The sequence below is a fragment of the Pipistrellus hanaki genome, assembly GCF_964339955.1.
Source record: "Pipistrellus hanaki genome assembly, chromosome: 2".
Classification (NCBI taxonomy): domain Eukaryota; kingdom Metazoa; phylum Chordata; class Mammalia; order Chiroptera; family Vespertilionidae; genus Pipistrellus; species Pipistrellus hanaki.
Window position 1 is genome coordinate 136,769,514 of NC_140504.1, and position 25,009 is coordinate 136,794,522.

Sequence of the window (25,009 nt, forward strand, 5' to 3'; positions counted from 1 at the left end):
TCTTACTATTCATCACCTTGAATATTTCTTGCCATTCCCCACTGGCTTGCATGGTTTCTGTTGAGAAATCAGCTGACAATCATATGGGTGCTCCTTTATAGGTAACTACCTGCTTTTTTTTTTTTTTTTTGCTTTTTTTCTTTTTTGCTTTTTTTTCCTGTGTTTAATATTCTCTATTTGTATTTTGCTCTTGGAATTTTAATTATGATGTGTCTTGAGTAGTCCTCTTTGGGTTCCTTTTGTGTGCTAGGTGTTCTGGTAGAGCCCAGTAGCACAGCCTTCCCAGTCACCTGAGGTGGACAGTGTTGGTGTAGCCCTTTGTGGGCTGTGTGTGCATGTTGTTGTTAAGCCTTGCTTGTTGATGGTATCACTGGGAAGCATTGATCTCCAAGCCAATTGGCTGTGAGGATCAACTGTGTCTCAGCTAGGAGGGCTTCTGTATTCCTCTTGAATGGGGCAACCTCTCAGGGTGGCACAGACAAGCTTTGGTGAGTCCCACAAGATTGGTTGCAGGCGCACACACCACTTTGGTATAGGCTCAGACAAGCTTAGGATTAGCCCCTCCTCAGGAGAGTCCAGTTTGCGCCTAATGAGAAAGCCAGCTTCCGGGAAGGGTTTTGTGTTCCACTTGGATGGGGCAGAGTCTCTAGCTGGTGCTCACAAGCTTTGGTTTCTTGTCGGCCCTTCCCTGAGTCCCTCAGTAATGGCCGCTGGCTTCACACACCTCTGAGAGATCTCTGCCCATTGCCTAACAATCTGGCCTCTCCCTGACTGGGGCCATCTATCAGAGCAATAGGGTAGTTCTGTTTTCCTCCTGAACAAGAAATCCAGATGCTTATTAGCTGTCCGCCCTCTCTCGGTGCCTGGAGTAAGCCAGGCAAGAACTCAGCCCGCCCTTTCCATGCCGCAAGTAAGCCAGTGGTGAACTCGGGTGGCCTCCTTTTCTCATGCACAGATCTCTGCACCTTTACAGTTCTCCAGGTTCAGAGTGCCTTCTCTCTCCTTCCCGGATGGTAGAGCCTCCTCTCAATCAGCCATCCGGTGCTTCAAGGCGATGTTTCCCCTGTTTTCCAGCTCTAAATTCAAAATTGTTGTGGTAGGCTGCATTTAGGTGTCTACCCTATGGTGTCATCTTGGTTTCTCCTCTATCTCTTTTTTCAGTGTCGTGTTGTTTTCCATCTATAAGTCTTTTACTTCCTTAGTTAAGTTTATTCCTAGGTATCTTAATTTTTTGTGTGGAATGGTAAATGGGATTGCTTTTTTAGTATCTCTTTCTGTAAGCTCATTATTGGTGTACAGAAATGCCACAGATTTGTTGGCATTGCTTTTGTATCCTGCTACCTTGCAGAATTAATTTATTAAGTCTAATAATTTTTTGATGGAGTCTTTAGGGTTTTCTTTGTACTGTATCATATCATCTACAAATAAAGATAATATTCTTCTTCTTTTCCAATTTGGATTCCTTTTATGTAATCTTCTTTACTGATCACTATGGCTAGTATTTACAGCACTATGTTGAACAGGAGTGGTGAGAGTGGGCATCCCCATCTTGTTCCTGTTCTTAGAGGAAATGGTTTAAGTTTTTGAGTATGATATTGGCTGTGGGCTTATCATATATAGCTTTTATTATGTTGAGGTATAATCCTTCTATTCCCACCTTGCTGAGAGTTTTTATCAAGAAATGGTGTTGGATTTTGTCAAATGCTTTTTCTACATCAATTTATATCATTATATGGTTTTTATTTCTCAATTTGTTTATGTGATGTATCACCTTTATTGATTTGCAAATATTGTACCATCCTTGCATCCCCAGGATAAATCCTAGCTGATAGTGGTTTATGATTTTTCTGATGTACTGCTGGATCCTATATGCTAGAATTTTGTTGAGGATTTTGGCATATATGTTCCTGAACGATATTGGCCTATAATTCTCTTTCATTGTGTTATCTTTATCTGGTTTTGGTATTAGGGTGATGCTGGCTTCATAGAAGGAACTTGGTAATGTTCCTTCCTCTTGAATTTTCTGGAATATTCTGAGGAGGATATGATTTATTTCTTCCTTGAATGTTTGGTGAAACTGCCCTGTGAAACTGTCTGGCCCTGGGCTTTTGTTTGCTGGAAGCTTTTTGATGACTGCTTCAATTTCGTCTATAGTTATCAGCCTATTGAAATGCTTAGAATCTTCCTGAGTAAGTTTTGGAAGGTTGTGGTTTTTTAGGAATGTGTCCATTTCCTCCAGGTTGTCTAGTTGTTCATAGTATTCTTTTTAACAATCCTTTGTATTTTTGTGGGGCTGTTGTTACTTCACCTCTTTCATTTCTGATTTTGTTTATTTGGGTCCTTTCTCTTTGCTTCTTGGTGAGCCTGTCTAGAGGTTCATCAATCTTGTTTATCCTTTTGAAGAACCAGCTCTTGATTTTGTTGATCTTTTGAATTGCTTTTTTGGTCTCTAAGTCATTCATTTTTGCTCTGATCTTTATTATTTTATTCCTTCTACTCACCTTGGTTTTTTCTTGATTCTCCCTTTCTAATTCTTTGAGTTGTTGACTTAGATGATTTATTACCATTTTTTTCTTGTCTTTTGAGGTAGCCCCGGAGAGCTATAAACTTCCCTCTCTGGACTGCTTCCATTGTATCCCAAAGGATTTGCAATGTTGTGTTTTTATTGTCATTAGTCTCCAGGATATTTTTAATTTCTTCTTTGATCTCATTGATAAATCAATCATTGTTTAGTATCATGCTATTCAGCTACTAAGTGTTTGAATTTTTTGGAATGTTTTTATTGTAGTTTATTTCTAATACTATGCCATTGTGATATGAGAAAATGCTTGATATGATTTCAATCTTTTTAATTTGGGGAGACTTTACTTGTGACACGATATGTGGCCTATTTTTGAAAATGTCCCATGTGCATTTGAGAGGAACGTATATTCTGTGGCTTTGAGGTGAAATGCTCTGAAGATGTCAATTAGTTCCATCTGATCCAGTGTTTCATTTAGAATTGCTGTTTCTTTGTTGATTTTTTTTTTTTTTTTTTTTTTTTTTTTTTTTGTCTAGAGGGTTTGTCCAGTGATGTCAGTGGTGTATTAAAGTACCCTACTATGATTCTATTGATGCTGATCTCTCCCTTGATATCTTTCAGGAGACTTTTTATGTATTTGGGTGCTCCTGCATTGGATACGTATATGTTTACCAGAGTTATATCTTCTTGTTGAATTGCTCCCTATAGTATTATGTAGTGGCCTTCCTTATCTTTTATTATGGCCTTTACTTTGAGGCCTATTTTTTCTGACATAAGTATCACAACCCAGCTTTTTTCTCATTTTCATTTGCCTGAAAATTGTTTTTCCATCCATTCATTCTCAATATGTGTGAATCCTTTGCTCTTAAGTGGGTCTCTTGTAGACAGCAAATATATGGTCCATATTTTCTTATCCATTCAGCTACCCTATGTCTTTTGATTGTTGCATTTAATCCATTGACATTTAATGTTATTATTGATAAGTACCTGTTTGTTGTCATGTTTTTCCTTAGTGTTTTAGTTTCTTTTTACCTTTCTCTTTCTTCTTTTTATAACAATCCCTTTAGCATTTCTTGCATTGCTGGCTTGGTAGTGATAAACTCTCTTAGCCCTTTTTTTTCTGTGAAGCTTCTGATTCCACCTTCAATTTTGAATGATAGCCTTGATGGGTATAGTATTCTTGGATTTAGTCCCTTGTTTTGCATCACATTGTATAGTTCATTCCATTCTGTTCTGGCATGGTGTATTTCTGTTGAGAAATCAGTAGGTATTTTAATAGGAGATCCCTTGTAAGTAACTTTTGTATTTCTCTTGCAGCCTTTAAGATTCTGATTTTGTTGTTGGTGATCACCAATTTAATTATGATTTTTCTTGGTGTGGGTATTCTGTGGTTCAACTTGTTTGGAACTCTGTGGACTTCTTGGGCTTGGATAGTTTTTTTTCTTGCCAATATCAGGGAAGTTTCCTGTCATTATTTCTTCAAACAGGTTTTCTATACTTTGCTTCTCTTCCTCTCTTTCTGATATCCTTATTAAATGAATGTTATTTTGTTTTGTGTTCTCCAAAAGCTCCCGTAGGCTCTCTTCTTGCTTTTTAAGTCCTCTTTTTAGATGCTGCTCTGTTTGTGTTTTTTTTTTTTCTTTCTACCTTGTCCTCTAATTTTCTGATGCGGTTCTCAGCCTCTTCTAGTCTTCTGTTTAAACCTTCCATTTTGTTATTTATTGCAGCTATGTCATTTTTCATCTATTCTTGTTTTCTTTTCATGTTGTGACATTCTCATTCAGCTCCTTATAGTTCTCATTGAGTTGTGTGTAGTTGTCATTGAGCTGTATGTATTTGTCATTCAGCCATTTAAACACCCTTATAACCATTAGTCTGAATTCTATCTCTGATAAGCTGCTAGTCTTGAATTCATTTAACTCCCTTTATGGTCATTCCTCTTTCTCTTTACTTTGGGCTTTGCTTTTTTTTGTCTTCCAATGTTTTCCCGTATTGTTTTTATTGTAGATGCAATGGCTTTCCTGCCCAGGTTCTTTTGGGGATGGTGCTGCTGGAGTAATCTATCAGTTCTCCTGGGCTTGTTTATCTAGTGTAGCTCCCTACTCGAGCTATTTGGGTTCTCTTGATGTAGGCCTGCGAGCATTGGAGGCACAACTGTGGTGTCTAGAATTCAGCCACTGTGGAGGGGAGTATCCTAATCATTGCTGCCTTGCACCCTGAATTGTAATCACGTGTGCCCAGCAGGGACACCCTGGAACCATCTGTTGGGATGTTGTCGCTCAGGGAAAAGGTCTTTGGAAAGGCTTGACTCTGGTGCCCAGGGTTCTGCAGTCATGGGGTTGGAGACCCAGCTTTTGCTGTTGTACCTGTGGTGGATAGGCGCTTACTCCCAGCAGCAGTTCACTGGAACACCTTTGGTACTTTTGCCAGTGAGGCACACTGAAGGAATCTGAAGGGCCCTGGCAGTGTAGCTGCACAATTGAGGTGCCTGTTGGCCAGTATCCAGGCTAAATGAATCCAAAGCTTCTATTTCTGGGGAGGAGTGTGCCCCTGCTTGTTCAAAATTGCACCGAAGCACAGCTCACAGTGGCTTCCACTAGCGCCCTGTGGTTAGTTGGGCTCAGTGTCCGGCTGGTGGAACCTTGCATCTGCAAAGACCCACTCTCTGGGCACAGAGCTGCAATGCACTCCAAGGGATCCCAGCTCCATGGTTGAGTAGTTGGGGTGAATGTGGGCAGCCTCCAGAAATAGAGAATTCAGAATTTCCACTGCAGGGCTGCGGGCCCCCCCCCCCCCCCCCCCCCCCCCCGCCGTCTGCACAGAACCACACCCTTGGATTCTCTCAGTGTTTCCCAAGTGCTTCCAAAAGAGACACATGCAAACCCAAAGTTAAGTGTCCAGGCTTTCCTACGGGGTTGGGAGCACATGCACGAACACGTGCACATGTGCGAACCCAGCGTTCTACTGCTGGGGAGGGGTAGTTGCACTTCCAGCTGCGGAATGTTGTTTCTTTGGTGGTGGAGGTCCCAGAGTTTGCAGGTCTGCAGCTGGGGTAGCAGGATATTGGCTGGTGTGGGTGCTGGGTCACGGGGCAGTTCCAAGGCTTGCCTTGTTGGTGGTGTTGATGGGTTTCTACAAAAGGCCATTCTCTGCTTCAAAATGGCATGGGCTCTGTGCTGGAGTCCCGCAGTCCTTGGAGTGCCCACAGTGGTGGTAGTCTGTCCTTGTCAACAAAAGGCTGTCTTCCAGCCCCTGCTGCTCCTGAGAGATATAATATTCCCTCACTCACTCACACACATCCCACACACATCCACATATACTCCTTTCATACCCTCACTCACTCACTTCCTCACTCTCAGCTCTGTCTTGCCAGATGCCATCTTTTCTCTCTAAATATATTTTTTTTATTTTTAAATAATTTAATTTTTTAAAATTTTATTTTATTTAAAGTATTACAAATAGTAGTACTTATATCTCCTTTTCCCCTCATTGACCTCCCCCTAGCCTCCGCTATCTTCTGGCACATGCCTTCATCCTCACACAGAGTATCTTTTGTCCATTGGTTATGCTTATATGCATGAATACAAGTCTTTCAATTGGGCTCTTATCTCTCCCTGCATCCCTACCCTGCCTTCTTGATGTAGTTTGACAGTGTGTTGGATGCTGCTTTGCCTTTGTATCTATTTTTGTTCATCCTATCTAATAAAAGAGTAATATTCAAACTGACCATCACTCCAAGACACAAGATGCTGCCCCCATGTGGTCAAAGATGGCTGTCCCCATGTGGACACAAGATGGCCAGCAGGGGAGGGCAGTTGTGAGCAGTTAGGGGTGACAGACCACCAGAGGAGGGCAGTTGGGGGAGACCAGGCCAACAAGGGAGAGCAGTTGGGGGAAACTGAGGCCTGCAGGGGAGAGAAGTTGGGGGAGACCAGGCCTGCAAGGGAGGGCAATTGCAGGGGGACTAGGCCTGGAGTAGAGGGCAGTTGGGTGAGGATCAGGCCTACAGAAGAGGACAGTTGCGGGGAGGACCCAGGTATGCAGGGGAGGAAAGTTGGAGGTGACCAGCCTAGCAGGAGAGGGCAGTTAGGTGTAACGTGGCCAGCAGTCGAGGACAGTTGGGGGTGATCTGGCCTCTTGGAAAGGCCAGTTAGGGGCAATTGGGCAGGCCGATGAGCTGTTAGGTATTGATCAGGCTGGCAGAGGAATGGTTAGGGGTTGATTAAGCTGGCAGGCAGAAGTGGTTAGGGGCTATCAGGCAGATGCAGGTGAATCGTTGGAGCCAGCAGTCCTGGTGTGATTGGGCCTAAACAGGTAGTCAGACATCCCTCAAGGGGTCCCAGATTGGACAGAGTGCAGGCTGGGCTGAGGAATCCCCACCCCCATGCACAAATTTCGTGCATCGGGCCTCTAGTAAGTTTATAATGTTATTTATATTCCACAAATGAGTGAGATCATACTGTATTTATCTTTCACTGACTGGCTTATTTTGCTTAGCATAATGTTCTCCCATTCAAACATGCTGTTGTAAATGGTAAGAGTTTTTCCTTTTTATAGGAGAATAATATTCCATTATGTAGATGTACCACCATTTTTTAATCCACTCATCTGCTGATGGGCATAAAGGCTGTTTCTAAATCTTAGCTATTATGAATTGTGCTGCTATAAACATAGGGGTGCATATATCCTTTCTGATTGGTGTTTCTGCTTTCTTGGGATTATATTCCTAGAAGTGGTATTACTGGGCCAAATGCGAGTTCCATTTAATTTTTTGAAGAAATGCCATTCTCTTTTCCACAGTGACTGTTTCAGTCTGCATCCCCCCAGCACTTGTCATTTTTCTACATCCTACCCAGCACTTGTCATTTGTTGATTTTTTTATGATAGCCATTCTGGTAGGTGTGGCATAGTTCCTCATTGTTGTTTTGATTTGCATCTCTCTGATGATTAGTGACTTTGAGCATGTTTTCATATGTCTCAACTTTGTATATGTCCTCTTTTAAAAAGTACCTATTTACATCCTTTGCACATTTTTTGATTGGATTGTTTACCTTCCTTTTGTTAAGTTATATGAGTTCCCTGCAAATGTTGGAGATTAAACACTTAAATCAGAGATAACATAGGCAAATATGTTCTCCCATGCAGTGGGCTTTCTTATTGTTTTATTGGTGGTTTATTTTGCTGTGCAGAAGCTGTTTATTTTGATGTAGTCCCATTTGTTTATTTTCTCATTAATTTCTATTGTCATAGGAGCTCTATCAATAAAGATATTGCTACAACAAATGTCTTCTACTTTAGTGCCTATGGATTTTTAAGATTTTTGTGATTCCCCATCTTATGTTTAAGACCTTTATTCATTTTGAGATTATTTTTGTGTATGGCTTAAGTTGGAGAACTAATTTAATTATTTTGCATGTATCTGTCCAATTTCCCAACATCATTTATTGAAGAGACTATCTTGACTCCATTGTATGTTCTTACCTCCTTTGTCAAATATTAATTGAGCATAGTGACTTGTGTCAATTTCTGTGTTCTCTGTTCCTTTCCAATAGTCTATATATCTGTTCTTGTGCGAGTACTAGGCAATTTTGAAAACAGTGGCTTTGTAGTATAGCTGATACCTGGTATTGAGATCCTCCCAACATTGTTCTTGTTTCTCAAGATTGTTGCGGCTATTGAGCATGTTTTAATATGGGGTCTTTGAGCATGTTTTAATATGTCTCTTGAATTTCTATATGTCCTAGGACTTTGAAATATGTAGTTGGTATTTTAATGAGGATTGCATTGAATTTATAGATTGCTTTGAATAGTATGGTCATTTTAATGTTGATTCTACCAAACCCATGAACATGGTATATTCTTCCATTTGTTCATGTCTTCCTGTATGTTTTTTTCAGTGTCCAAAAATTTTCTGAGTACAGGCCCTTTATCTTCTTGGTTAAATTTATTCCTAGGCATCTTAATTTTTATGTTGCAATGATAAATTTGATTGCTCTTTTAGTTTCTCTTGCTGTGAGTTCATTAGTTGTGTATAGAAAAGCCATATACTTCTGGGTGCCAATTTGTATCCTGCTACATTGCTGAATTCATTTATTAAATCTAGTAGTTTTTTGATAGAGTCTTTGGGGTTTTCTGTGTACAATATCATTGTCATCTGTGAATAAGTACAGTTTTACTTCTTTTCTAGTTTTGATGCCTTTTATTTCTTCTTCATATCTAATAGTAATGACTAGTACTTCCAGTACTATGTTAAACAGGAGTGGTTAGAGTGGGCATCCCTGTCTTGTTCCTGTTTTTAGGGAAAATGTTTTCAATTTTGCCTATTGAGTATCATCCTTTTATCCCACCTTGCTGACAGTTTTTATCAAGAAAGAGTGTTGGATTTTGTCAAATGCTTTTTCTGCATGAAGGGATATGATTATATGGGTTTTATCTCTCAGTTTTTTTATGTGATGTATCACATTTATTGATTTGCAAATATTGTACCATCCTTGCATCCTTGTAATAAATCCAACTTGGTCATGGTGTATGATCTTTCTAATGTAATTGCTAGAATTTTTTGATAATGTTGGCTTCTATATTCATGAAGGATATGGGCCCATAATTCTTTCTTTTTTTTTTTCCTTTCTTTCCTCCTTTCTAACTTCCTTCCTTTCTTCCTTCCTTTCTTCCTTCCTTTCTTCCTTCCTTTCTCTCTCTCTCTCTCTCTCTCTCTCTCTCTCTCTCTCTCTCTCTCTCTCTCTCTCTCTCTCTTCTTTCTTACCTGTTTTGGGGATTAGGGTAATATTGGCTTCATAGAAATAGCTTGAAAGTGTTTCTTCCTCTTGAATTATTTGAATAGTTCCTTCCTCTTGAATTATTTGAACTATTCAATAATGGTTCTTGAGGAAGATAGGTTTTATTTCTTCTCTGAATGTTTGATAAATGTCCCTTCTGAAGCCCTCTGGTTCATGGCTTTTTATTATTGGAAGTTTTTTTTTATTACTGCTTCAATTTCCTCCACAGTTATCAGCCTATTTAGTGTTTTTTTTTAATTTTTTATTATTTATTTTTTTTATTCCTCCTGCTTGAGTGTTGGAAGGTCGTATTTTTCTAGAAATATGTGCATTTCTTCTATTTGACCAGTTTGTTGGAATAGTGTTATTCATAATATATATATATATATATATATATATATATATATATATATATATATATATTGTAATCCTACATATTTCTATGGGGTCTGTTGTTACTTCACCTCTTTCATTTCTGATTTTGTTTGGGTCCTCTCTCTGCTTTTTGGTGAGCCTGGCTAGAGGTTCATCAATCTTGTTTATCCTTTCAAAGAACCAGTTCTTATTTTCATTGATTTTTTGTATTTTAGTTTTGCTGTGATCTTTATTTTTTCCTTCCTTCAGCTCACTCTGGGATTTCCTTGTTACTCTTTTTCTAATTTTTCAAGTTGCAGAGTTAATGGCTTATTACCAGTATTTCGAAGTAGGCCTGAATGCTCTAAACTTCCCCCTCAAGATTGCTTTCAGTATGTCCCAAAGATTTTGGATTGAATTTTCATTGTTGTTTGTTTCCAGGATGCTTTTATTTCTTCTTTTTGGCAACCCACTCATAGTTTAGTAGTATGCTATTCAGTGTCAAAGTGTTTGAATTTTTTTATTGTTTTTATTGTAGTTGATTTCCAATTTTATGGCATTCTGATCTGAGAATAAGCTTGATATGATTTCAATCATTTTGGAATTGGAGAGGCTTTGCCGGTGTCCCAATATGTGGTGTATATTTGGAAATGTCCCATGTAGGCTTGAGAAGAATATATATTCTGTAGTTTTGGGGTGGAATGTTCTAAAGATGTTGATTAAGTTTTATCTGATCTAGTGAGTCATTTACAATTTCTGTCTCTTTGCTAACTTTTTGTCTAGAGGACTTAACCAGTGTTAAATTCTCCTACATTGTATATTACTATTAATCTCTCCTCTGATATCTTACAGAAGTTTTTTTTTTAAATTTATTTATTAAGTTGCTCCTGTATTCGGTGCATATATATCATATTTACCAGACTTATCTCCTCTTATTTTATCGATCTTTTTAGAATTATAAAGTGGCCTACCTTGTCTCTTGTTATGGACTTCATTTTGAGGTCTATTTTGTCAGATATAAGTATTGCTTCCCCAGTATATTTTTCATTTCCATTTCCCTGATAAATATATTTTCAACCCTTCACTTTCAGTCTGTGTGAGTCCCTTGTTCTGAGGTGGGTCTCCTGATGACAGCATATATATGGGTCATGTTTTCTTATCCATTCATTCACTCCATGTCTTTTGATTGGAGCATTTAATCCATTTAAGTTTAATGTTATTATTGATTGGTAGTTGTTTGTAGACATTTCTGGACTTTATGCCTGTGTGTTCTTCCCTGTCTATTTCTTCTTTTCACAGCATCCCCCTTAGCTGTTTTACATTTCTGGATTGCTAGTGATAAACTCTGTTAGCAACTTTTTTTTTTTTTTGTCTGCAAAGCTCCTAATTTCCCTTTCAATTCTGATTGATAGTCTTGCTGGATAGAGTATTCTTGGATTCAGTCCTTTGCTTTGCAAAACTTTTTATACATCATTCCATTACCTTCTAGTTTGGTGTGTTTCTGTTGAGAAATCATTTGATAATCTGATGGGGAATCCTTTGTAAGTAACTGTCTCCATCTTGCAGCCTTTAAGATTCTCTCCTTGTCCTTAACATTTGTGATTGTAATTATGACACGTCTTTGTGTGGGTCTATTTTGGATTCATCTTGCTTGGGAATCACTGTACTTGTGTGACTTTTTTCTTCCCCACATTAGGGATGTTTTCTGTCATTATTTCTTCAAATAGATTCTCCAGTCATTGCTCCTCTTCTTATCCTTCTGTTACCCCTGTTATGTGTATGTTACTTCATTTTGTATTGTCCCAAAATTTCCTTATGTTCTCCTTCTGTTAAAAAACAATTTTTTTTCTCCATGCGGAGTTCAGATTGGGCTTGTTTCTCTACCTTATCTCTTAACTCACTAATTCAGTCATCTGATTCTTCTGGTTTACCATTGAAACCTTCCATAATATTTTTGATTGTAGCTATATCACTTTTGATTTCTTCCTGATTTTTGCATAGGTTGTTGATTTTCTCATCCATCTGCTTTATGAACTGTATGACCGTTACTCTGAATTCTTTTTCTGTCATATTGCAGGTCTCCGTTTCACTTATTTCCTTGCTTGGCGATTCCTCATTTTCTTTCTTCTGGGATTGTTTCATTTTCTATCCATTCTAACTATCATCAGAAGGTCCAAATGCTAGGTTGCAGGGGGCCTGAGCCATGTGCAGTGGGAACGTCACAACATGAGAGTGTCACTGAAGAGCTCTGAAACCGAGACCTGTGGCTGCCATGGGTCAGTGGGTGCCATGTGTGCCAAGTTTCGGAGTTACTAGTGCTCAGTGCAGCCTCATGCATGCACCTAGAATTGGGATCCCACATTCACCGCACTGAAAAAATTAAGGCTCCGTAGTCATGCACTGAAAATCAGAGTCCTCTGGCATGTGCCAGGAGTCAGAGTCACCTTATGTACACGCCGAGAATTAAGTATGGGAGTTTCTGTCATTGTGACTTTGCACTGAGAATCAGGGTCTCTGTGTGCATGTGTGCCAAGAATCAGAGTCACTGGAACTCAGTTTGCATACATTGAGAATTAGGGATCCCATGTGCATGCAATGAGAAACACCAGTAACTTGACTCTCAGTGAGTGCTGAGAGTCAAGTTACTGGTGTACACAGCTGCCTTTTCCTGTGCATTGGATAGGCATGACTGTGGTGTCTGGCGATTGGTAGCTGTGGATTGGGAAGACTCAGTTTTTGCTGCTATGCCCTTGTGCCCTTGTGCCCTTGATTGGATTCACAAGCCCAGCAGTGGCTCACAGAGGCACCCGGTGGTCCTTTGCCATGGCAGGGCACTCTGAAGGGCCCAGGCATTGAAGCTGTGTTACCTCCTGTGCCTGTGGGCAGACAGCCTGGAAGAGGGAATTCCAATTTCTATTGCTGGGTCATTCCCATGTTTGGATAAAGTGTACTCAGTGGGGGTTCACACTGGCACTGAAAAGTCACTTTTGAGGCGGTGGGCTCAGGAGACTTGCACAATGGAACGGCAAAACTGTGGTGTCTGGAGGTTGACAGCCAGGGAGAGGGAAGTCACACTTATTGCTGCGGGAGCCTTGCACCCTTGGAGGCGGAAGTCCTAAGGATCTGCAGGTCTGTGGCCAGGACAACAGGATTTTGACTAGAATGACTGCAGGGTCACAGGCAGTGTTCAAGGCCAGTCTGGGTGGTGGTGCTGATGAGTTCCTTGAAGAGGCTGCTCTCCTCTTCAAGATGGCAAGGGCTCTGTGTCCAAGTCCCACAGCCCAGGGAGTGTCGCTGGTGATAGTAGGTGCTCCCTGTCCAGGAGAGCCTAGTCTGCCAGCCTCTGATATTTCTGCTGGATTTAATTGTCCCCCACACACTGACACCTATTTTCAATTTTAGTTTACACTCAATATCATTTTGTATTATTTTCAAATATGTAACACAATAGTTAGATAACACATACTTTACAATTAGATTTCCCCCTATATTTCAAGTACCCACCTGGTACCATACATAGATATTACAATATTATTAACTATATTCTGTATGCTGTTTTTTACATCCCCATGAATATTCTTAAATACCAACTTGTATTTGTTAATGCCTTCACTTTTTTCACCCCCACTTCCCTCAGGCAGCCATAATTTTTTTCTCTATATGTATTAGTCTGTATTAATTTTGTTTAGTTTGTTTTTTTAGAATCCATAAATAAGTGAAGTCATATGATATTTGTCTTTCTCTGTCTAACTTATTTCACTGAGCACAGTACTCTCTAGATCACATATGTCAAACACAAGGCCCGCGGGCCAAATCCAGCCCTCCAGGCCTTGCAATGTGGCCTGCACCACGCTGTCATCACTGCACTCCGCTGTCAGTTTATGACATTGTCAGTTTATGACTGTTTAGTAAACCATTCGGCCCGCGATTTAGGCTGGATTTTAGATTTTGGCCCCTTCTCTGATTGAGTTCGACACCCCTACTCTAGATTCATCCATGCTATCTCAAATGGTATGATTTCATTCTTTATTATGATTGAGTAGTAGTCCATTGTGTATATTACTTCCTATACTTTATCTACTTGTCTATTTTTGGGCACTTATGTTACTTCCATATATTGGCTATTGTAAACAATGCTGCAATGAATATAAGAGTCACATATTCTTTTTGAATTTGTGTTTTGGATTTCTTCAAATATATAACCAGAAGTGAAGTCACTGGGCCATAAGATAGATCCAGTTTTAATTCTTTTTGAAACTTCCATTCTCTTTTCCTTAGTATGATAGCTGCACAAATCTGCATTCTCACCAACAGTGCACAATGGTTCCCTATTTTTCACAGCCTCAGCAACCCTTATTGCTTGTTTATTTATTAATGAGTGCTATTTGGACAGGCATGAGGTGATATCTCATTGTTGTTTTAACTTGCATTTCTCTGATGATTAGCAATGTTGAACATCTTTTCATATGTGTATTGGCCTTCATGTTGGAGATTATACTGTCCATGTTTTATTTTAGTAGATGTATGGTTTTGAGTCTTACATTTAAGTCTTCAATCTAGTTTGAGTTTATTCTTATATATGGTGTAAGAAGGTGGTGTAGTTTCACTTCTTTTGCACATATTTGTCCAATTTTCCAACTCCATGCACGAACAAGGCTGCCTTTACCCCATTGTATGTTGTTGTTGTTTTACCTCCTTTGTCATCTATTCATTGATTGTACAATATTTCCATGGGTTTATTTCTGGGCACCCTGTTGTTTCAATTGATCTGTATGTCTGTTTTTATTCCAGCATTATGTTCCTTAGATTTCCACAGTATTTTTTATAGTTTGGTATCAGGTAGCATAATACTTCCAGCTTTATTCTTTCTCAGTATGTCTGTGCCTATTCAGGGTCTTTTATTGTTTCATGTACATTTTTTGGATTATTTATTGTAGTGATGTGAAAAACACCATTGGTATTTTGAAATTGATTGTGTTGAATTTATAGATTTCTCTGGGCATTATAGACATTTTAATTGTGTTAATTATTTCTATCTGTATCATAGATTCCCCCCCCCCCCAATTTCACCACATTTACCCATGCTACAATTTCAAAATAATAAAAATATTTAAATGGGTTACATTTACATAGGCATGTAGATATCTGATGAACCCTTGAAAGAAATTCCACTTCTGACTCATACACTCTTGATTTCATGTTTGTATTTATGGTTTCTCAAAACAATTAGAAATGGACTACACAGAACAGCAAAGCTATGAAATGAATATAATTCTTTTCCTTAAAGAGTTTAGAGACCAATGGTGATATCTTAAAATTATGTTTTAACTACATTTGCACTTCACTCTTCAGAGTATTTTATTTTTTTTAAAAGCTAATGCTGTACACATTATTTTTAGCATCTAATCAGTTTTCTTTAGATAATCTGGTTTTATTTCCAACATTGATTCATTAAGTATTGTTTCAACTCTTCATTTTTATCCACAGCTTCATTTTCCCATGGGATGAAGTAGACCAAAAACTTACATTTGACCCAACTTTCTGTTATTCATTCAGTAGCTAATATTGACAATATAAACATTTCTCTACCATTTGAGGTCCAACAATAATAGTAGGTTTCTGCAGTTGTTTGTTAAGCATATTTAATCACTTCCAAAATGTCCCCAGAGTTGTATCATCCATAAATTTGATGTTAAAGAAGCATTTGTATGTCCATCCAAAGGAGTTATAACCAGAAGTTATATATGGCAAAGATACACAATTCTCTGTCATAAAAATCTTTAGATCCCTTGTCCTCAGACTGCACCTACTGTAATACCTGTTTTTGTTTGCTTTATTTTTCAGGCAGGAATCCCAAAGCCCAAATATCCAATCTCCCCAGAGAGTGCATCCGGAATTTCTTTCCAAAACGAAAGTGTTTTGTCTTTGACCGACCAATAAATGACAAAGAACTCCTAGCCAATATTGAGAAGGTTGCAGAATACCAACTGGATCCTAAATTCCAGGAACAAACAAAGAATTTCTGTTCTTACATCCTCACCCAGGTGAGGGCCAAGACCCTCAGGGAGAGAATCACAATCACTGGGAAACGTGAGTCTCAATTTCACATTTTGTGGGGCCTAATAATTGTTGACTATATTATAGGTTGTGTTCTCCAGGATTTATTTTTGATTCTACATAGAATTATGGGTCCACAGATATTCATACTCCACGAATGCACAGTATATTTATCCTACTTTTGGATGTTTATAAATTTCTCTCCAAAATTACAACCATTGACAGCAAAATCCGTAACATCTATACATATAAAAAGTGTTCTACTAATAATGAATCACTAACTGGGTGTAAAAACAGAATACCCTATTTCCTTAATTGAAGTCATTTATAATGAATGAGATTTGCAAGAAGAATACAAAAGATATTTTGGGGGTTTAGAGAAATTTTACAATGCACCTAAGCCCATAAAGCTCTGATAATTTACTGGAAGCTTCAGAATTCAGAAAAATATAGGATCATATTTACTCTGCCTCATCTTGTGTATCTATGTAAGCAATTTGCTTCTAAGATTTTCAATGGGAAATTATGTTTTCCAGATACCATTTAGTATGTTAGATAAAGGAATATATTGAATTATGTTAGCCTTGTGGTCTAAAGAAACATAAAAATTAATAGTCAATGGGACAATAGTGTTACTGGAGGAAAGATATTCTCCTGTGGTGTTGAGTGAAAGGAATTTAAAAGACCCTTGATGTAGGAGGAGATTTATGTGATAATGGCAAGGGTTATTAAAGTGAAAAGCAATGTACACTCTTAGGAAGATAGAGAGATGGCAGACTAGAGAGCAGCTACTGCCCTGACATTTTTGTTAAGCTTCCCAATATTTGGGTTTGGGAAAGAGCAGGGGTTTTTTTTGTTTGTTTGTTTTGTTTTGTTTTGTTTTTTAAAAAAACTATCCAATCTCTTTCCTGTTTTCTTCAGGGCTTGTGCCCGTCCCCTAGGCAATCTTTTCCCCTAGATTTTACCAGGCTTGTACATTTCCCCATATATGGTCCAAATTTAGCTCCTACTGCACATGCTTCATAGTTCTGCTTGGTCATTTTGCTCCTATTGTTCAGGTACTTAGTAGAGGAATTCTTTCTGCAGCATTTCTCCCATCCTGGTTAGTTGGGTAGACTCCCCAAGGAGTTTATAAGACTATTTTTTTCCTATTTAATCAGGCTTTATCAGATGTCTCATTCCATTAGGCCCCTAGTCTCTTGTTAATATTTAATTAACAGCGTAGACGAATCATAGTAGATGGAAGTAGTATGTGTGAGTGTGTGTGTGTGTGTGTGTGTGTACGCGCCCAAGCATGTGCGTGCATTTGTGTGTTTATATGTGTGCACATATATGTGTGATTGGTTGTGAGATACATAAGAAAAGAGAGATTTAAAAATGTAGTCTTTGAATTGTAGATCCCGTTGAGTGATATCCCTTAACTTTCCTGGCTTATTAGGTCTAAGGACTCTAGTGGTGACTTATGTGGATGCCATCAATAGTGGAGCAGTGCCTTGTTTGGAGAATGCAGTGACAACTCTGGCCCAGCTTGAGAACTCAGCGGCTGTGCAGAAGGCAGCTGACCACTACAGTGAGCAGATGGCCCAGAGAGTGAACTTCCCCACAGACACCCTGCAGGAGCTGCTGGACCTGCATGCAGCCTGTGAGAAGGAAGCCATTGCAATCTTCATGGAGAACTCCTTCAAGGATGAAAACCAGGAGTTCCTGAAGCATCTTATGGTACTTTGTCTTAGTATTTATTTACCCTTTGTGTCTTTCCCTTGAAAAATGAAGCCTAGAAGAGCTTTTCTGACCTGAATCCTCCTCTCTCACTCCATTGATTGAGTGGTCTGGATTCTTATGAAGGACAGAGTTTCAAGGGACTGCATTTTCTTCTTCCTCTCCCCACCAAACCTCAGGCACTATATGTAAAAATTTGTCTGGTCCCTGATGCATATTCAGTATAGATGTCTTTCAGAAATGAATACTTATATTGAATTCAAGCCTGCCCTGAACACCCAAAAGTCATTCCTCAGCTAGTCACTTTCGTGAGGGACACCCTACTCTCAGGAACCAAATGTCTTTAAACAGACCCTCCATACCAGGCTATTTTCAACTCTATTGGTTACTTGTTGTATCTATTTAATCAGGCTTTCTCAAATGTCTCATTCCATTAGGCCCCTAGTCTCTTGTTAATATCTAAGTGCCATTGAAGATGGTATTAACAAAAGTTATAGCTGCAGGGAGCCATAGAGGTAAGGGAGTTCAATATCAACATTTTTTTATGAGGAACCTGAGATCCAAGAAGGTTGGAAGGTTTTCCCTGGCTCACATGGAATTACCTACCTTGTTGGTAAAGGAAGCCTTGTAATTCCTGTTTTATTCCACGTCCTTCTCCAACAGAATGCTTTTCTCATGAGGACTACAGCTAGACTTCCTTCCACCAGATTCTTTTGAATTTTTTCTCTACTGTTTCCTTCTCCTGGTGACAGCCCTCTATACTTTCCTTGCAGGAAATCATAAAGGATAAGCACGATAAGTTCTTGCTGCAGAATGAAGATGCATCTTTTAAATACTGTCAGGATCAACTTGAGCAACTTTCCAAGTCCCTAATAGATGCTATTTCAGCAGGCATGTTCTCTGTTCCTGGTGGTCACAAGCTCTACATGGAAACAAAGGGAAAGATTGAACAGGACTACTGGCAAGTGCCCAAGAAAGGAGTAAAGGTGAGGAATAAGGGGAACATAGGATCCTACAGATTAAAGTCAAGAGGGTCTCCTGGAAATTGGTCACAGCACCAGTTGTGGGTAATATGAGAGCATAGAGGTATCATGACTTTTTTAACGTTAAAGGCCCATAATTTGGTCTTTCTTCCTAAAGAGAGCCACAATGTCCATTCTCAAAAAAGAATATGGATTTCTGAAATCCATAAAATTCAGAAGAGAAATAATCATTTTCCATCCAACAATATAATATTCAGTGAGTCAAAGGCAAACAATTTACAAGTTAAAATCAGAGTTTTTGTATTCAAAACTTATCAAATAGGAAAGGAATTCAATCATGCACATAATTGCATACAGCATTAAAATACTTATGAATCTGAGATAGTTTGCTATTTAGGTGGTGGTACCAATTAATAATGTTAAAACAATAATGATAATAAAGCAATTAATGTTTATTGAAATCTTAATGTTAAGACCTAATGTTGAGTACTTTTCCTAGAATTTTTTATTTTATCCTTCAACTAGCATTAACAGGCATCTATACATTTTGTAAACATTTCACACATCTGAACTGAGAGGCAGAGATGGATTAAAATGACTTGCTTAAATGTACAGCCAGCAAGTGTCAAAGGAGAACAGCAACACTAATTGGAGAAAACATTTCTCCCTGGAAGGTAAATATACAAAAGCACCAGAGCCAGTGGTTTTGCAGCACTGAAAATGGTTCTCACTGGCTGGAATGTAGAGTGAGTAGAAGAAGGGAGCACTAGGAGAGAGAGTTCAGGGGGAATTGAGAGCTTCTGATCTCTCCAATGAGATTGGAAACTATGGAGATATGATTCAGTTTTAATCAGGCAGGAAAAATTACATAGACACAGCTTTTTTGAAGCCTATTCTTCCCAGTGGAAATCAAAGTTCTTTGTCCCTTCTTGTCTCCTCAGGCAAATGAGGTTCTCCAGAGGTTCCTGCAGTCGCAGGTAGTAATAGAAAATTCCATCCTGCAGGCAGACAAAGCTCTCACGGATGGGGAGAAGGCCATGGCAGGTAAGTGGCAGGGCTGGGCTCACAATTGGTGGCAGGTATCTGCAGTGTCCTTTGACAGCTGTGAGAACAAAACCTCTGGAAACAAGGAGCTTTCTGTCCTTCTGTGGGACATAGTCTCTAACTCTGAAAACTCCCAGGCACCTCAGCTAGCCAGAGCCTTTCCCATCACATTCTGAAATGTCCTCCTGATGGTGTCGCAAAGGAAGCAATTCAGATTCTTCCACGTCCCCTTTCATTTTGGCTTGTTCTCAGAGCTCATAAGGGTTGAGGTCAGTCCTCACCTAATTTTTTTGCCTCTCTCAAACCTCCCTGGGGCAGCGGAGCGGGCCAAAAAGGAGGCAGCTGAGAAGGAACAGGAGCTGATGAAACAGAAACTACAGGAGCAGCAGCAACAGATGGAGGCACAGAAGAAAAGTTTTGAGGAACATATATTGCAACTGAAGGAGAAGATGGAGAAGGAAAGAGAGAATATAATAAAAGAGCAGACTATGATGTTGGAGCATAAATTGAAGGTAAGTCCTGCTGTGGCTTTAGTAGTTCTCCATGGTCATTGTCCTTGTAAGACAGGTGGGATTAAGAATGTTACAGCAAGATCATGGAGGCAACACCATTGCCATTTACTATTTATGATTTGATAAAGTATTGAATCTTCTCCTTGTTCTTTTTCTTTGTAAAAAAATTAATTTTGAAATACACTCTGGGCATAGACTCTGGAGTGGTCAGGACAAACATCTCATCTATGAATACTTAGACAATATAAATAGGTTCTGAGCTGTGATTTTAGGTTGTTTAAAAATGGCTTATTTTGAAACACAAGTATTTATAGTGACTACCAACTGGTTTATTTTACCAAGATCATTGCCTATTATCAGGAACCCTGCTACCATCCAAAGACTCTGAGGTAAATCTCTGCTGACAATAAACTATCAGAAATGTCCAGATTAAAAATATCGGGATATGACAGCTTTAAACTTGCTGCATGGTTCCCGGATATGGAGAATCTCCCCAAGACATCTGATGGCAAAGGAAGAATTCCTGATTGGCTATCTGATCATGTTTATAATAGGGTTCTAGAGAAATGTATAATTTCCCATTATTTCTACATTTGGTTGACCATATTATCCTAAGAGGGATTGATAACTGGTGCCAGCAGACCTAGGTTACTGCTCAACTGATATTGTGACTGGCACACATTACATTTGTCCTCAGGCTAAGCTTAGCATCCTATCAAAACCCTATATATGTGTGAATATTTGTAAGAGTGTAAACTAATCTTTCTTTCAAAGTTTAGGTCGAAGACAGAATTATTCCTTTTTGGGAAATTATCCTAGATTGTGTAAGAGCGAACAATTTTAAGAGTGAAAAGAAAGAGTTATTACATATAAAATTAAATTCTTGAAAGACATGGGAATTTAATATGTTTTATATCCCTTCTCACTTTATTTTTTTTTTAGGTTCAAGAAGATCTACTTAATGAAGGATTTAAAAAGAAAGCTGAAGAGATGAATGCTGAGATCAGTAATTTAAAAAATGTGATTAATAATGCTAAAAAAGATGCTACTCACTGGATTGAAAATGCCTTAGATGTCTTTTCATTAATGTGTATTCATGGTAACCCTATTGTGAGAAGCATTGAATCTTTGATTAGAAAAAAGAAATAATCCTCATTTGAAATAAATTATAGACTATGGATATATGCTATGGATTGTTTATAGTGAGTATTCTTTTAATTTCATTCATCCAAGTCTTAAACAAAAAAAGGTACCTACTAAAGGATATCAATGCCTAGCCCTCATTAGACAAAATTAATGCTCCTATGCTTTGATATAGTATGTTTATTTTATGAAATATGCATGTTGAAATAAATATACTTACAAACAATTCATTGACTTACCACTGTAAGTGACAAGAGATTGGAAACTACTAAAACATTTATCTATATAAATTGGTAATATCATTTAACATGTGCACATGCTGGAATAACATGCAGTCATTAAATTCAGCTCTATTTTTTATAAATATACAACAATGTTAAAATACATTGTAAAGTGAAAAAAGGAGGTACACAAGAAGTGTACAATGTGTTTACTGGAAAAAAATGTAAATACTGTGTGCAATCATAGGTATGTGCACACATTGAATACCTATGGGAGGCCTCATAGAAGTAATATCAGTTTCTACTCAAGAGAAGTGGGTGGGATCAATGTAAACATGTCCCTTGCTTTTCAGTATATACTCTTTCTTTGGAATCATTTAAAAAAAAATCATAAATAAATAAATAACAAAGAAATGTAAAGTATAATACAAATAATGAGTATAATAACAAGAAAATGTAAAAAATGGCTATTGCATCATGAAAGTTCTCACTGCTCCTAGAAATGACACCAGCCTGCAAAATTAGGGGTTTCATCTTAAGTCAAAGTATACAAAGTATAAAATTTGCATCCTCATCTTGTGTACTTTTAGTCCTGATTCTCAATCCATTATATTTGCTTCAAAACGAAGACATACACTTGCCTGTTTCACTTGGAAATCTCAGCTAGAGTAACTTCTATTTCTTTCCTGAATTATATTTCTAAGGTGTTAGAAACAAATTACCAAACATAAGAACATGGTCTGGTGAGAGAGATCCTGTCATCCTTAAAAGTGCAGTGGTGGCCTCTATGCTCTAATCAAGGGCCAAAGAGACATGAGCAACTGCGTAACTGGATGGCCTGCTGGTGTTGTGGATAAACCTTGTCACATGGAAGCCAGATTTTGCAGTATATGCCATCAGTATCATGGTTTGCCTTAGCTCAGGCTGCTAGAAAAAGTTATCATGTATTGTGTGTCTTTGAAAGCAAACATTTCTTTCTTCTAGTTCTGGAGGCTGTTAGAGATCAGTGTGCCAGCATTGGGTGTGCTTGGTCTGAATTCTCTTCTCGATTTGCAGAGGGCTGCTTTCTTGTTGTGAAAAGGGTCGGGAGGAGTTTTCATGATATTTATAATTAGGGTAGACAAACTGCAGTGAAAGAACTATAATGTAAATTAGTGAAATATAATCGTAAACCTATGGTGGCAAAAAATAACTTTCAATAATGGATGCAAAATTTATATTTGGAGGGTAATTTTTTTTTGAAAAAGTCTGAAATGTTCAAAATATTTTTGTTCAGGCAAAAATAAAGAGAGCATAAATGTCTGCATTATAAAAGTGGGTGTAGATCCAAAACTGTAATCTATATGTGAAACAATAAATATTGACTGTTTAAAAAAAATAATGTACTCTGGGATTAAAAGAGAGCAGATAAAATTAACATAAAATAATTCCCAAAGAGTCTGGATATAAATCAAGTATTACTTGGACCTTGAATTTTTTTGAAGAGACTAAGGCCTAAGGTGAGTAATTTGGGGTTTCATGATTTAAGTCTAAAGATGGCCATTTATAACGTAATCAGAGAACAGAGAAAGTTTCCATTTTCTGTACTAGGAGACATAAAAATGTTTTTCATACATCTCAATAAGTAAAAAAAAGAAACCACAAAAAATGAAAAATAAGAAAAATGTTAAGTAAAGTTAGAAAATATTTTGAAAACATGATGATCAACTAAGCCTAATGTATGAATGTAGAACCCTAAAGCCAACAATAGTGGAATATGTTTTTTTTTTGTAAAGCACACTAAGAAACGTCAGATGAATTTTACCTGCACCAAACCATAAAGCAGGATTAGTTTTCTTATGTCAGATTTTCTAGAAACAAAGCCTTGGTCAAAATCATGTGTTTTTTGACAGTGTGCTTTCAATAGAAGGGGCCTAAGGGAAGCAAGAGAGCACAGGAAGATAGAAATGAAAGGAGGCTATGGTTTCAGGCAAAAAATGGCTTCAAGCTAATACACTGGGGTTTCCATAGCACAAATAGCATGAGAGATTGTTCTTCCTTGAAACAAAATGCTAGATACTTGTACCCCATCAGGCATTATGTGGGAGCTATCCATCTTGAGCAGAGCAGCCACCGTGCTGCTAAGGGAAATTTTCCAAAGAAAAGAGCAGCTGTGAGCTTTTTAGCAATGAACACGCACAATGACTTGTAAGATGATCTAACTGAGGCACTAACAGCAAACAGTACCCGTATAAAGATTAATATATGCATACCCCCTTGTGCCATGGTCTAACCACTACTGGTGGGGTCCTGTCATTTAGGCAGCCAGTTTCCTAGTTCTAGAATCCATTTATAGAAACTTGTTTTTCAGACCTCTGTGGGTACAATCTACTGCTAGTTGAATTCCCTAGAAAGCAAATTCCACAACTAAAATTTGTATGAAAAATTTTTGTATGGAACACTACTGGGTTGAGCATTTATGAAAGGATGTGGACAGAAATGAGACTAGGAATGAAGGAAGGAAGGGAAAATTACACACATTCTTAACAATTGCTTCACCCTTTTCAATGGAGAACTCTGGTCATCAGTAGTTCTTTCTTTTCCCATGTTTTTAAGAGATCAGTCATGGAATGATGAACACCCTAAGAAGAGTCAAGACTTTGGGCAAGGGAGCTGAACACTGAATTACATGTGTTTGTAGGAAAGGAAGAAATTTACAAGCAAGGAATCTTAGAAAGTTAAGGGACATTGAGAGATGAAAAGTGGTGAGAACAATATATATATATATATATTCCACTGAGGTTCAAGAGCATTCATGTAGGGTTGTAGAAGAAGGGCTCACAATACAAAAAAGATTGTCATGAGCAAAGACTTGAATTTGTAATGGCAAGTTTCATATGCGGAAATGTTATTGTTAATTCCAAAATTTGACCCTGTGTTGCAGTTATGGTTCTACAAAGAAACAAACAAAACAAAACAAACAAAAAAACCCCAGAACCAATAGGATGTATGTATATTTAGAACAAAATTTATTGAAAGGAATTGGCTCAAATTATTATGGAGGTTATCAAGTACAAACCTGCAAGGTGGGCCAGAAAGCCCGGAAGAGCTGATGTTCCATTTCTAGTCTGAAGGCCAGGAAGAGCCAAAGTTGCAGATGAAGTTCTAGGTCTACTGGAGAGTCTAGTATAGAGGTACCTACAATATTACTTACACATAAATGCATCCTTGAAACTCCCACCATGATAAAAATATAAAGCATTGATTTAATTACATTAATGTTTTTACTTCTCCTTACCCACAATTAAATACTACTCTGACTTTTATGACCAAGCAAAGTTTAGTCTGTCTTTACTTCATATAACACAACTTCATGTACTCTTTTCTGAGTTTTTTGCTCAATGTTTTGTTTGTGACAGTCATCCTTGTTGCAAACAGAAGTTCAATCTCTTCATTGCTCCACAAACATTTCTCAACCTTAGCACTCTTGATATTTTGGGCTGGAAATACACACGAACACACACACACACACACACACACACACACACACACACACACACACACACGGGGCCTGGTGCATGAAATTCATGCACTGGTAAGGGGTCTCTCAGCCCAGCCTACCCCTCTCACATACTGGAAGCCCTCAGTGGATGTCCTACTGAGGCGACATGGCTGAACAGGGGAATGCACCAGCCCCATC

At 38.3% G+C, this 25,009-nt stretch overlaps 1 protein-coding gene across 1 annotated transcript in view; it reads left to right on the forward strand.

Annotated features, from left to right (window-relative positions):
* The window catches only part of LOC311616673 (guanylate-binding protein 6-like), a 36,613-nt gene extending 13,696 nt beyond the window's left edge, over positions 1–22,917 (forward strand). The window contains exons 6-11 of the mRNA XM_084872342.1: positions 15,496–15,741; positions 17,147–17,427; positions 18,201–18,413; positions 19,352–19,454; positions 19,773–19,966; positions 20,909–22,917. Coding sequence (XP_084728468.1) covers positions 15,496–15,741; positions 17,147–17,427; positions 18,201–18,413; positions 19,352–19,454; positions 19,773–19,966; positions 20,909–21,115 — 1,244 coding nt within the window. The 3' untranslated portion in view covers positions 21,116–22,917. The remainder of the gene's footprint in view (positions 1–15,495; positions 15,742–17,146; positions 17,428–18,200; positions 18,414–19,351; positions 19,455–19,772; positions 19,967–20,908) is intronic.
* Positions 22,918–25,009: the final 2,092 nt, after the last annotated feature.